At 34.9% G+C, this 13,728-nt stretch overlaps 1 protein-coding gene across 3 annotated transcripts in view; it reads left to right on the forward strand.

The window, feature by feature from the left end:
* LOC150107906 (lethal(2) giant larvae protein homolog 1-like) overlaps nucleotides 1–13,728 on the forward strand; it is a 443,798-nt gene that overhangs the window by 295,858 nt on the left and 134,212 nt on the right. For all 3 annotated transcript variants that reach the window (XM_090415428.1, XM_090415430.1, XM_090415429.1), the window contains exons 19-20: nucleotides 4,544–4,710; nucleotides 13,593–13,698. In XM_090415428.1, coding sequence (XP_090271554.1) covers nucleotides 4,544–4,710; nucleotides 13,593–13,698 — 273 coding nt within the window. The remainder of the gene's footprint in view (nucleotides 1–4,543; nucleotides 4,711–13,592; nucleotides 13,699–13,728) is intronic.

Below are 13,728 nucleotides of genomic sequence, written 5' to 3' on the forward strand. Positions count from 1 at the left end.
TTTACAAAAGCATCTATAAAATGTCTTCAAAATGATATTTGGTGTGCTAAAATGGCATATTTAGCATAGTTTATCAGAAAAAAAAAGATAGTAGATATGTTTCTTTCACTCCATAATAAAATGCTGAGGGAATTATCTCCTTTATAACAGAACATTTAACAATATTGGAAGAAAAGATTTTAAGTTATTTTCCTTCCTTAAATACGCACAATTATGACTAGATATGAAATCCATTTGGGACAGTTAATACATAGAGTTGTCAATTTTCATTACAAAAAGAACAATTAGTTACCTTGTCAATGGATCGTACTTTAAAAATAAAATTCTCTGAAATAACTCTTGAAGAATTTTGGATTTTTGTCAAAGTCGAATACCAAGCTCTTTCCACAAGGACAATGAAAATTTTGTTACAGTTTTCAACATCATATTTATATGAGCCAATTTAAAAACTAAAAAGCATGAAAGACTTACTAATATAGACAAAGAGATAAGGGTAGCTATGTCACATATTAAACCTGATATAATGCCATCAAGCTCAAGTGTCGCATTAAAATAAGTTCAATTTTTATAAAAGGCAAATTCATGCATATTTTTATTCTTAGTTTTTTGACCCTAATGCTTTTTGGTGTTCCCCAAATTTTTCTTATAATCAAAAGTGTTCCGTGACTTAACCACTGCTTTAGAGAAAGCAACTGAAAAAGGAAAAGTTGGTCCTCGTTTTGGATCTGTATTGTACAGTTGGAAATTGACAGACATTCCTACCATACTGGATTTGTTGATTCTGTTTATTTCTATATTTAATTTATTGTCTTCACTAAAAATTGTGCCTAAGTAGCTGAATTGTATTACTTGTTCTATAGGTTCTCCATTCATGATATAGTTTATATTTTCAATGTTTCTGCCTATTTTCATGGTGTTTGTCTTGTGATTGCTGATTTTCGTACCAAATTTATTACAACAGTTATTCAATTTGGTCAGGGAATCTTGCTGACTTTGTACTGGATTTATTTAAAAGTATAACATTATCTGCATAAAGAAAAGAGCTGAGATTAACATCTCCAATTTTGATATCAGGTTTCATACTGTGTTCCTTCATAATGTGATCCATATAGATAATAACAAAGGGGATAATGTACATCCTTGTCAGATACCAGATCGAATATCAAACCATCTTTCTGTACTGCAATTCTAACTGCCAATTTGCAACTCAGAAACTAAGTATTGCCTGATATAATGCCCCATTGACACAATATAACTAAAGAGATTTTCTCTTATCACTTTGTTATATATACCTTTTTCAGGCTACAAAACTTAAATACTGATCTTTGTTATATTCCCACAATTTCACACCTATTTGTCATAAAGTAAAAATCTGATCCTGACAGCCTCTATTTGGCCTGAATCTTCTTCACCAAGACTTTCTTTCCATCATCCTTCTCAACTGTTTCTCAAGTATACTTGCATAAATCTTACCAGGAACACTCCATTGGAAATACCTCTATAATTCTCACATTCAGTTTTATTTTCCTTTTATACCTCTATACTTAGCATTTCTGGAAAAATGTCTTCTATTCCTGCTGCCTTTCCACATTTCATGCTTTTGATGGCATTTTCTACTTCAAGTATGGATATGTACTTCTGATTGCATGCCTGGCACAGTGTTTTTTACCACTGTGCTGTCACTTTTTTCATTTAGCAAGTTTTCGAAGTAATGACCCCATACATCAAGAATATCATTTTCTCCAGTTTTCATGTCACCTTTATCATCTCTAGTTGCTTTTACTGCACTCTTTTCTCCATTTCTGAGCTTTTTTGACAGCCTCCAGAATATTTTGCCACCTTCTTGATATTTATTTGCTATATTCTTGCCAAAGTCTTTCCTTGACTTTTGTTTAGCTAGTTTTGCAGTTTTTTGATTTTTTACATTTGTCTCTGTATTCTTTAAGAGCAGAAGCTGACTTATTTGCTAAGAACTTTCGACATGCTTTCTTCTTTTTTTCTCACTGCCTCTTTAACTTTCTATGTCTCCCATGGAGTTCTGTTTTTTCTTTCCTTGCAGACAACCTCTCTGCATGTCTCTCTAGCTGAAATGAGCAGTTTTTTTTCAGGACTTGCAACTGAATCTGGTAGGTTTGGTTCCTGTTCTGAAACTGTTTCATTTTTATCGTGAATAATGTCTGTATTTTAGTCTACAGTTCATATCTGAGAGCTGCTCCAATTTTATTTGCATTAAGACTTTCTTACATGTTCTTTTCAATATGAAATTCATATGGAATTTGCCCGTTTCTTCAAATTTTTCCAAAATATTTTGTATGACAATCATTTTCTACTCTGCTATTCAACTCCTCAATGAGGACTAACTTTTCCTTTTTCATTGTTTCAGTTGCTTTCTCTAAAGCCTCAAAAAAAAAAAAAAAAAAAAAAAAATCCTCCACTTCTACCTTAGTAGAACCTTCTATGGGACCATTGGCACAAATGTCTTATTGTCCAGTTCCACATTCTGATATTGGTCCACATCACACTAGTTGGTTGCCTGCCATTCAAGAAAATCAGCCTCTTAAGTGTTGAATACTGAAGCCACTCCTTCTTTTCGTTGATTGTTATTGCCTGAATGTAACATTTTATATTTATTGTTTAGAAAGATCTCACCAGTTTTTTTTTCTTTGTTTCAGTCACATCTATGATATCGGTCTGGTAATTATCCAATTCCTCAGCCAGCTCCTAAGTCTGATTTTGCTTTTAGAGAATACAGAGACAAATGTAAGAAAACTAAACACTGTGAAACTAACTAAACAAAAGTCATGGGAAGACTTTGGTAAGAATTTAGAAAATAAATATCAGGAAGTTGGCAAAACATTCTGGAGGCTGTTGAAAAAGCTCAGAAAAGGAAGAAAGAGTGCTGTAAAAGGAATTATAGATATAAACGTGACTTGATAAGTGGAGAAAAAGATATCCTTGATGTATGGAGTAATTACTTCGGAAAATTGCTGAATGAAATGAGCAGCTCCTGTTGAGTTGTTTACCACTGTGCTGTCACTGCTCGTTTCATATCCATACTTGAAGTGGAAAAATCCATCTAAAGCCTGAAATGTGGAAAGGCAGCAAGAGTGGATATTATTATTAACATCTGACCTCCATGTAGCCGGACTTATCATGGGAGACTCATGATATTCGACCAGAAATGCTTGTGTATGGAGGTTTAAGTCTTATAGTGGCTGAATAGTTGATAAGGTGTGGACAGAGAGATGATTTCCAGATAATTGGAGTAGAGCTCTCATAGTACCCATATACAAAAAAGGGAAATAAAACTGATTGTGAGAATTAAATGTATTTCTCTACTGAGTATTCCAAGTAAAATTTATGCAGGTATACTTTCGAAATGGTTGAGAATGATTGTGGAAGTGAAGCTTTGTGAAGATTAAGCTGGATTCAGGCCAATAGAGCGATCCACAACAAAACCATGGTCAGGTAGGCTGCATTTAATGACAGGCAGGGACCACTGAGAGTTGAAGGTGGTTCGTGGAAATCGCCAGACATTGAGTGAAACAATCACTTGGGAGTTCCGCAGTGCTACTAACTGTCTAGCCAGCATCATGACTGTGCGTAAACAGTTAAGGGAAATGGGGTTCCATGGTTAAGTAGCTGCCCATAAACCAAACATTTCTGCTGTGAATGCTAAGCACTACCTGCAGTGGTATAAAGAGTGATGACACTGGATAACTGGAAATGTGTGATTTGAAGTGATGAATCACTTTACCATGTGGCAGTCCGATGGGAGGCTCTGGGTGTGATGAATGCCTGGAAAAAGATTCCTGCAAGCATGTGTAGTGCCAACAGTGAATTTGGAGGAGGAGGAGGTTTTCATGGAATGGAATTAGCCCTCTTGTGACACTACATAGAAATCTAAATCCGGAAAGATACAAGGACATTTTGACCCGTTGCGTACTGTCTATGGTAGAAGATCAATTCGGTGATGACTATTGTGTGTATCCCATGACAGTGCCACCTGCCATAAAGCATGGTTTGTGGACAATAACTTTCCAGAAATGGACTGGCCAGACCACAGTCCTGACTTGAATCCTAAAGAACACTTTTGGGATGAATTAGAATGCCAGCTTTGCTCCACACATCAACGACCCACATTCCGAACTACTCTGGCTACAGATCTTCAGGAAGAATGGGTTGCTATTCTTCCAGAGACATTCCAACATGTAGAGAGTCTCCCCAGCAGAGTTAGAGCTGTCATAGAAGCAAAGGGTGGACCCACCCTTTGCTTCTATGACACCCTTTGCTTTTATTAATATCCACTGCTGGAAAGTGTGCCACAGGGAAAGTGATTAGTTTCTAGTAGGTGTCTTGATACTTCTGATCAGATAGTGAATAATATTCACAGCATCTATGTGAATTACTATTAAGTTATACAACTTTGCAAAGATCCATTGAAACGAGGTAATGCAGAATTTCTGATAGCCTCTGAGAATAAAACATTTTATAATTGTTTATTTGCTTTGAAAGTTTAGTCTATTTATACAATTTTCTTCAGGAAAGGAAATTCAGTTGAAACACAGAGCACCAGTTCTTTCCATCCAAATTGTTGACCATAAGGGTCATCCTTTACCTGACTCACTTCAGGCTGAGCAGCAGCAGATTAATCCCAAAGACCTCAGTGGAAGCCATAGGGTTTTAATTTGCTCAGAAGAACAGTTTAAGGTAGGTGAGGTTTAATATCATTATTTTAAAAGTAAATCCATAAATTAATGAGAAGTCTATTAAAAATTTGTCAAATTTTAAACATATGAAAATGCAACATATTTATTAAAAACAAATATCAGGACACAAATTTCCTGAAACTAGGTTTCAAATTGCTTCTGGATTTAAAGGCAATCAACAAATAAAATAGCAAAGCTTATTTTGGTAATGCAGCTATCCATCATGGGATACTAAAGCAAGTGATGTGAAGTCATTAGCCTCTATCAGGGTGGTCTGAAAGGTTTTCAGCCTAACAACGAAAAAACGAATTTATAACTTCAAAATTATTTTTATTTTTCAGCATAATCTCCCTTGAGACTAATACATTTATTCCAGCAATGCTCCAGCACCATTATCCCATCCCTATAGTGGTTCTCAGTAAGATCTGCAAAATACCTCTCTACAGCTGCAATCACCTTTTAATTAGAAGAAAACCGACTAGCGAGGAAGCGTTTTTGTTTTGGGAAGAGATAGAAGTCGGAGGGAGCCAAATCTGAGGAATAGGGTGGATGTTCCAACAATTCTTAGTGAAGATCCCTTAATTTTCCCATTGCCGAAACACTTTTTGGACAGTGCATTTTCTTGATGAAAAATGATTTTTTTTCTTCTGCAAACCGGGCCTTTTCTCCCAAATTTTTTCATCTAGTCTAGTTAAAAGATTGGAATAATAGTCCCCAGTTATTGTTTTACCCTTTTCAAGATGATTAATAAACAAAATGCCTTTAGCATCCCAAAACACTGTTGCCATGACCTTTCCTGTTGATGGAACTGACTTTGTCTTCTTTGGCGCTGAACAACCAGCTTCTGTCCACTGTTTTGACTGCTGTTTGGATTCTGGTTTGTAATGGTGAATCCAAGTCACATCCATAATAATAAATCGATGCACAAGATCAGTTTTATTCTTGTTAAAACGCTCCAAGCACTGTTTGAAAATTTTCATGCACATGTGTTTTTTTGATCTGCTGTGAGCAAGCATGGCACCCATCTTGTGCAAAGCTTTTTAATTTGCATGCAAATGAAAAAGCTTTGCACAAGATGTGCAAATATATATATCCTACAAAAAATATATCCTTCACGTTCTTTTGAAATGCGTATAGTCTCACCAATCCCATATCGTGCATTCGATCAATGAATTCTGGTGTTGTAAAACTTTTTGACAATCTAATTATGTTTTTAAACACTGCAGCCCATTTCTTAATTGTCGAAAACGAAGGAGAAGAGTGCCCATAAACTTTTATGAACTTCGAATGAATTTCTTTTGGCGTTAAACCTTCTTTTACAAAGAATTTTATAACCGTACGATACTCAATTTTATCCATTTCAAGGGATACAGACAACACTTTTACTTCAGATAGCTGTATAAAACAAACTTGATAGAATGACTTGCAATTTCACATGGATGCTCATGACAGATACCAACTTAGAAAAATAAATCTTGCCCATAGCGTAACCATTTATGGCCGAGAACTTTTCAGACTACTCTCATATATACGAGTTACCCCAGTCCTGAAATTACTTCAGGCATCTACATTGTTTACTTACACTTGGATAAAGGATTAAATCAAAGTATATAATTTCTTGGTATCTTTAATTTATAGTATACCCAAGGGGGGGGGGGTAAAAACTTCCAACAACTATCTCTAATCCAAAGTATTTTAATAAGATGTGACACTTTTGGCTACTCTTATATGAAAATGACTTTTGCATTACTTCAACTCTGGTATCACATCTGGGTCTGGTTCCTGCTGATGAGGCCTCAGTAAATGTTGAAACTGGTCTGGGCAGTAACCTTCCTACAATGCATAGTCTTTGTTATACATCTCTGTGAGGAGATGCGCTTTGCATTATGGAATACTAAGGCAAGTGATGTGAAGTCATTAGCTTCTTTATACGAGTTGCCATAGTCTTGAAAATAGTTCAGGTGCAAACTTTGTTTGCTTACACTTGGATAAAGGATTAAACCAAGTATATAATTTCTTGGTATCACCAAGTGAAAAAACTTCTAGCAGTTGACATAGTTGAGCTATAATGTTCATATTGTTAGGTTTTTCCATCTTAGTACAGCAGGTTTTATTCTTAGAGGGTCAAGGAGTGCTTAGGTGTTAGAAGTGAATGCCATTAACTTGGCTTTTTAATGAAGGTCTTGCAATGGATCAGATTCCTGGAGAGTGGAAGGGGGGGTAAGATAGTACCATAGCATAAAGATATCAAACTTATGTCTGTATTTCTTCTGTAGTTAAGATTTTGGAGAAATTGGTAATAGTTCTTATATAGAACTGAATAGATGAGGGTAATATAATTTGTACAGACCAGCATGAATTTGTTAAAGAGTTCTTGTTTTTAGTAATTTGGTTATCTCTTACAATAGAGCAAGGCAGTGGATGAGTGTAGGGCATAATGTTATTTTTTAAAATTTTTCAAAGGCATTTTATAGGGTGCCACATAACAAGTTGGTTTTTAAGTTGTAACAGATTGATTTAATATCAAAGTAGATTGGATTGGTAACTGGCTTTCTGATATCAGTTGTATATGGTTGAGCAGTATCAGGGAGTAAGAAGGTACAAATGGAGTTCCACAGGGTTCAGTACTTGGACTTTTACTATTCAATCTTTGTCAATAATATGGTCACAGGACTACAGAGAGATATTCAGTTGTTTGCAGGTGTGAGGGTTATAAATAATAGTGCTGTTTTGGTTCCTTCCTCCAGAGGATTTGAATATGCTGGAAGGGTGTGACAAATGAATAGGGATATCAGTTTAATGCAATTACATGTAAGGATTTGAAATTTGGGTTCCACAGATGGGTATTTCATGCTTACTCTATGGACTTTTGCTGGAAGAAGTGGAGGAAACTGGAGTAATTGTCAATCAAAATTTAAAGTTCAATGAACATTGAGCACCATGCAGTGCTCAATGTATGAAAATCTTGTATGCGGAGGCCCAATAGTTAATGACCACCACTAGATTTCTCTGCTCTTGAACCATGCCAGATATTTCAGCCTATATTATCTGCCAGATTATCATGGATGGGTTTAGAGAATCAGGCAGCTGTTGTCATATACATTGACAATCTTTCATCGACCAATAATTCAGTTTGCATTGAGCACCATGCAGTGCACCATGTATGAAAATCTTCTGTGACCAGTGCCATTAAATGTGAATATCCATGCCATTATCCAATGGGGACGATGATAACCCTTGTCACCTTCATTGCTTCTGAAATGCACTCTAGCCCCCCTTTTTTTTTTCATGTAAAAAGAATCTGAATTTATATTCCTTACCTTCAATAATACACAAATCATCAGACAGGATCAGATTTCTTCTTGGACTCTTATTTTCCTCTAGCCAATCTAATTAGACAAGCTTAGGTGTTGAATGTTATTCATAACATATTTTAATGGTATTACAATACCAAATCAACTGAATTATTAAAAAAAAAAAAATAAGTTTATTAACTAGCTTATATTTCTCTGGGTTTCAACCAGCATCTTCAAAGCACATTACATGCTATAGTTAACATGTGACAATAAGTGAAACAATTCAGATTGTAATGGACAGAAGATCTAGTCTTATTTTAGCACCCTCTAATGTTGTGAAAAAAGTATATAGCTATGTGGTGGAATACTTTATATTCTGGGGCACACTGATTTTCTCCCATCTAATTCTGTGTGAAGAAGTGTCCAAAGTGTAGTCTGCTAGTACAGACTTTCCATAATAATGGTAGCTAATGTACTTGTTCTCCAAGGTGAATGTTAACAGATCTTTCTGTCTGTCCATAGTAGGCCAAGTCATAGTCACACAAAACTTCATACACTCCAGGATATGCCAGGGGATGGAGTTGCTCCTTAGTAGAGCAGATTAGTTAATTTCTTCAATATCATGTTAATAGTTTCCTCAATATTAAAAATAAAATAAAAAAACTGCTATGCACTTCTGTTATTTTCACCTGTCCTGTGATCAAATCCCAAATCTGTTAATCCTTAGAATTACTGCTGACATGTTTAGGTTGGTATATTTAATATCTCTCTCTCTCTCTCTCTCTAAAAGTGCTTCACAGATGATCTGTTTCAGAAGTCTTCTTACAGGTACTTCCACGGACACTGCTTCACAAATTTGACATGACATCTATCATTTCTGGCTTCTGCTTGATATCTTAAATCTAAAACATGAGTAGCAACTTCCCAGCATCCTTTTTCAATCAAGCTTTAGAACTCTGTGGATACAATGTTGAATTTTTCAATTTGGTTATACAATAACTTAAAGATGTCAAGAAATTATTTTCTTGATTTAATCCTTTATCCAAGTGTAAGCAAAACAATGTTTGCAGGTGAAGTAACTTCACGACTGGGCAACTCGTATATAGAGGCTAATGACTTTGCATCACTTGCCTATATCCCATAATCCAAAGCACATATCCTTACGGACATGTATAATGCTATGCATTATAGGAAGGGTCACTACCCAAACTGGTTTCAACCTTTATTGGGAGCCAGACTTAGAAGTGATACCAAGGTTGAAGTAATGCAGATGTAGCCAAAAGGTGTCGCACCTTATTACTAAAATACTCTGGATTAGACATAGATGTTACACCAGGATAAAGGATTAAACCAAGAATAGAATTTCTTGGCATCTTTAATTTATAGTATAACCAAGTTGAAAACTTACAACTTTCTCTAATCCAGAGTATTTTAGTAATATGGCATGACACCTTTTGACTACTTGTATATGGAAATATGATTTCTGCATTACTTAAAGCTTGGTATCACTTCTGGGTCTGACTCCCACTGATATCCTGGTTTTTGGCAAGATAAGTACTTTGGTTTTCTTTCATTTGTTTTTCACTTTGATTTTAGTTTACTGGTGATAGTGGTGGTTGCATCCCCACTAGCACTGATTTTTTTTTTTAAAAGTAAATATTAAGATTGTTGGTAGTGCAGTTAATATCTGCATTATGGGTTACTTTTGGCAGTATCACAGCCAACTTTTTATAGTTGCTCAAATAAAGCATTTGCTGGTGGTGTAGAATTATTTCTTTATCATGGGATTACTTAATTCTAAGTCATGACTGAAATGTTTTTTGTTTTTTTTTTTAACAATCAAATGCAGAGGTTTTAGTCTCCCCCCCCCCCCACAGATAATGGTACCAATTCCTCCAATTTTGCGAACTGTAGAATTGAAATTCCAGAATGTGAAGAAATGAGATGGATGACTAAGGTTTAAGAAGAAAGTCGGTACTAATAAGATTTATTCTTTCACATTTATTCATACACTGGAGGGAAATATTTAATTGTAGTTAAAGATGTGAAAACAAGGGACAAACTATTATAGGATTTTACTTTCGAAGGCAGCACAGTTATTCCTGTACTGGTCGGGAGCCAGGTAAAAACAGTAAAAATCAAAAGATTTCCAATGGAATATATAGAAAACAGTAATGAAATTTTTATACTGACATTCTCAAAATGGGGTAAGATTAGTTACATATAAAAAGATTTATCAGGTGAAGATCTAGACTAGTTTTCTGGTGATGTCACCTTCACAATGGATGTGAAGATGCCCATACTAAATTTTGTCAACATCAGTACAACCCAAGTTATGGGTAAACTGTCCCAGAGTACAAAGACAGTGCTTGGTTCATACAACCACTTGGGTGGTAACTGCCCCAAATCTAAATGTTTCAACTGCATGGAGATTGGACATATCACTAATCAGTATCTCAAACCTTGTCAGAAATGTGAAAGTTCTTAACACCGTGTTAACACCTGCACTTTTTGAATTTTTTTTGAAAGAGTGGGAGCACTAGTAGAGCCAATTAGAATACTGTGTGTGTCAGAGAAGCATAATGAAGAGTTCCTGGTTCTTCCAATGCATTCTGATAAAGACAGCACTTTTAAACAAACTACACTTGGTAAAATCACAAAGTGCACAACAAAATCAGCTAAAAATTAGTCCCAAAATTCCAGATCTGCAGGAGCCACTATCCCAGTAAAATATAGATGGAACAACATCAGCTGAAATTACCAATTATGAACCTAGTATAACAACTGAACAGGCACAAAATGAAATGCAAAAACATGAAACTGTTCTTCAAGAAGAAACAGAAAAGCAAGAAAAGAAAATAACTAGCTTCCAAATCAAGAATAATAGGTATGAAATTGAAATAATGGAAAGCAACTAAAAAAAAAAAAAAAGCAGGATACACAATTGCTCCTTTATAGATTGAAGACCTCATCAGGTTCATCCAAAATTTATTGCACTAAAGCAGTGGTTCTTAACTAGTTTTCTCCAGAACACTTGTGTTCTGCAAACTGGTTATAAGTGTTCTGCCAGTGAAAGATGTCACATGGCACAGTTCTGAGTGTAATTGGATGTGATCATAACATCCAATGATCATAACAACCGAAGACTGCTATGCATGTTGACCAATAGAATATCATTTATAGGTCATATGCTTGTAGGAGGGGAATGGAGAAGCATCTCTTTTACAGTCATTGAGTGATGCATGTTGTGCAACATTTAATAGCACAGTCAATTTTTAATGTGTATTTGGTTTGTGTATTGTCTAACATAATATTGCACAGTCCATTTTTGTGTATTTGGTTTGTGGATTGTCTAACATTGTAGTAGCACTCAATGGATAAATTTATTATTAAACGAAAACGTGATTCTCAGGCAAGTATTAATGATGGGGCAAGTACAACTGGAAGTAGTAGTAATGATATTGCTGCAAATACGTCTCATACAGAAGACTGCATTATACGTAGTAAAATAAGAAAAATTAATAGACAATATTTGGACAAATATTTAAGTTGCAGTTGTACATGGACGTGAGAAAGAATGTCCTATTCTCCAGTGTCTTATATGCAGGAAAAAACTATCCAATGGCACAATGGTTCCTGCTAAGTTGAAAAGTCACTTTACTACGAAGCCCACCAATCTTGCTTCAAACAGCTGAAGATTATTTCAAGAGATTGCACACGCAAGTTAAACAAGTAAAATATTTTGAAAAGACTGTTATAATTTCAATAAGGCACAACTTGTGTCATATGAGGTAGCTGAATTAATTGCGGTAAAATTAAAACCACATACTATAGCAGAGTCTTATTTACCAGCATATTGTGAAATAGTAAACATTATGTTTGGTGATGAAGCAAAAAAGAAAATGATGAAACTTCCTCATTCGGACGATACAATAAAAAATAAAATTAAAGACATGTCAAATGATATTGAGAAAACAGTTACCAATAAACTTCCCAAACGACATTTTGCTTTACAATTTGATGAGTCCACTGACAGCAGTAAAGCTCATATACTAGAATTCGTTCACTTCATTAATGAAGACAAAATAGTGAATCAGTTTCTATGCTGCAGAGAACTTTCCGAACACACAACAGGATAGGATATTTTTGACTATTACGTCATATTTAGAAAATTTTAAAATTTCATGGGAGCTGTTTGTGGGAATTTGTATGGACTGTGCTCCATCAATGGTAGACTCTGTTAAAGGATTTGTTACTCTTGCAAAGAAAATAAACCCAAATATTATATCTACACACTGTTTTTTGCACAGAGAATCCATAGTTTCAAAAACATTACTGGAAATATTAAAACCTGTACTAGATGAATTGTAAATATGGTAAATTACAAGAATGCTCACATTTTCTTACCTTCAGTAATACCCAAGTTACCAGACAAAATAAGATCTCTTCTTAAACTAACATTCATTGCTAGCTTCTCCTGCCACAAGCACATCACATCAGTAGCTTCCTCAGCCTCCAAAAAACTAGCCATTTTCTTTGTTCATGATGCTATTTTACACTCAGTCAACTCTTAACAATATACAAATCCCAAATCTGCTCATGCTTAGAATACTGCTCACCTGTGTGGAGCACCTAATACTACTCTAAAAATTCTTGACACTGTCCATAGGAGAGCAATTCAACACAGACAATCCTTCTCTTACATGTTCACTTCAACTTCCATCTCACAAATGCAGCATTTCAGCTCTTTCTATTCTACAGGTACTTCAGTGGGCATTGCTTCACTAAACTGGTAACCATCATTCCTCCACTTTCTATTGTACGTTCTATGGTTAATACAAGAGTAGCACTGCTCAGCAACCCTTTACTGTTAACTGCAAACACACCAAACCTACATTTCTTCTTCCTCTTTATTCCATCTACCTCAGTCTTCTGGAACACCCCTTATTGCTAGAAGTATTTCCAAACAACTTGCAACTCTTTGGGAAAAAAGTCACATATCTTTAAGTCCGCACCTGCTCTCCATACATGGCACTGATGTGCTTATAGGTTTATTGACCTCTTGCGTATAAGATTCATAATTAAAAAAAAAAAACAACAAAAAAAAAAAACGAACTCATCCATCTTTGACTTCCAGCCCATGAAATGGTTACATATATATAGTGCATGAGTACCATGGGAGGGCTTAGAGATTTTTTTCTAGTTTTTATTTTATTGGCATATATAATATATTTTTTCTCTTTTTATGATTGGCATAAATTAATTTGGAAAAAAAAACTGAGGGGAAAGTTAGTCATAATGCAAAATTAATCGTTGGCACTATCATATCATGTATGTATTTGCTGTTACACATACCAAGAATTTAATTGTAAAATGAAAAGTAGCTAATGGAGATATCACCTCTGTTATAGTAACACTTTAATACAAAATCTTGCTTTTCCTGATTTGCTCTGGTTCTATGTCTGTCATTTAAAACTAGCTAAATACAATTTATAAATTAGTTTAATTAATAATCCTCATACATTTTTTCTTGTAATACAATTGTGCTAATGTTAAAGCTTTTAAGTCTGTCCTATAAATATTACAGGTATTTACACTGCCAAATCTGAAGCCTTATCGGAAGTATAAAGTAACAGCACATGAAGGGTCTGCAGTAAGAAAAGTCGGTTTTGCTACTTTTAGGAGCAAAAGTGGTAAGTACTAATATATATATATTTTTTTTT

Source organism: Typopeltis vanoorti, chromosome 3 (genome assembly GCF_054136105.1).
Source record: "Typopeltis vanoorti isolate ZY-2024b chromosome 3, IOZ_Tvanoo_1.0, whole genome shotgun sequence".
Taxonomy (NCBI): domain Eukaryota; kingdom Metazoa; phylum Arthropoda; class Arachnida; order Uropygi; family Thelyphonidae; genus Typopeltis; species Typopeltis vanoorti.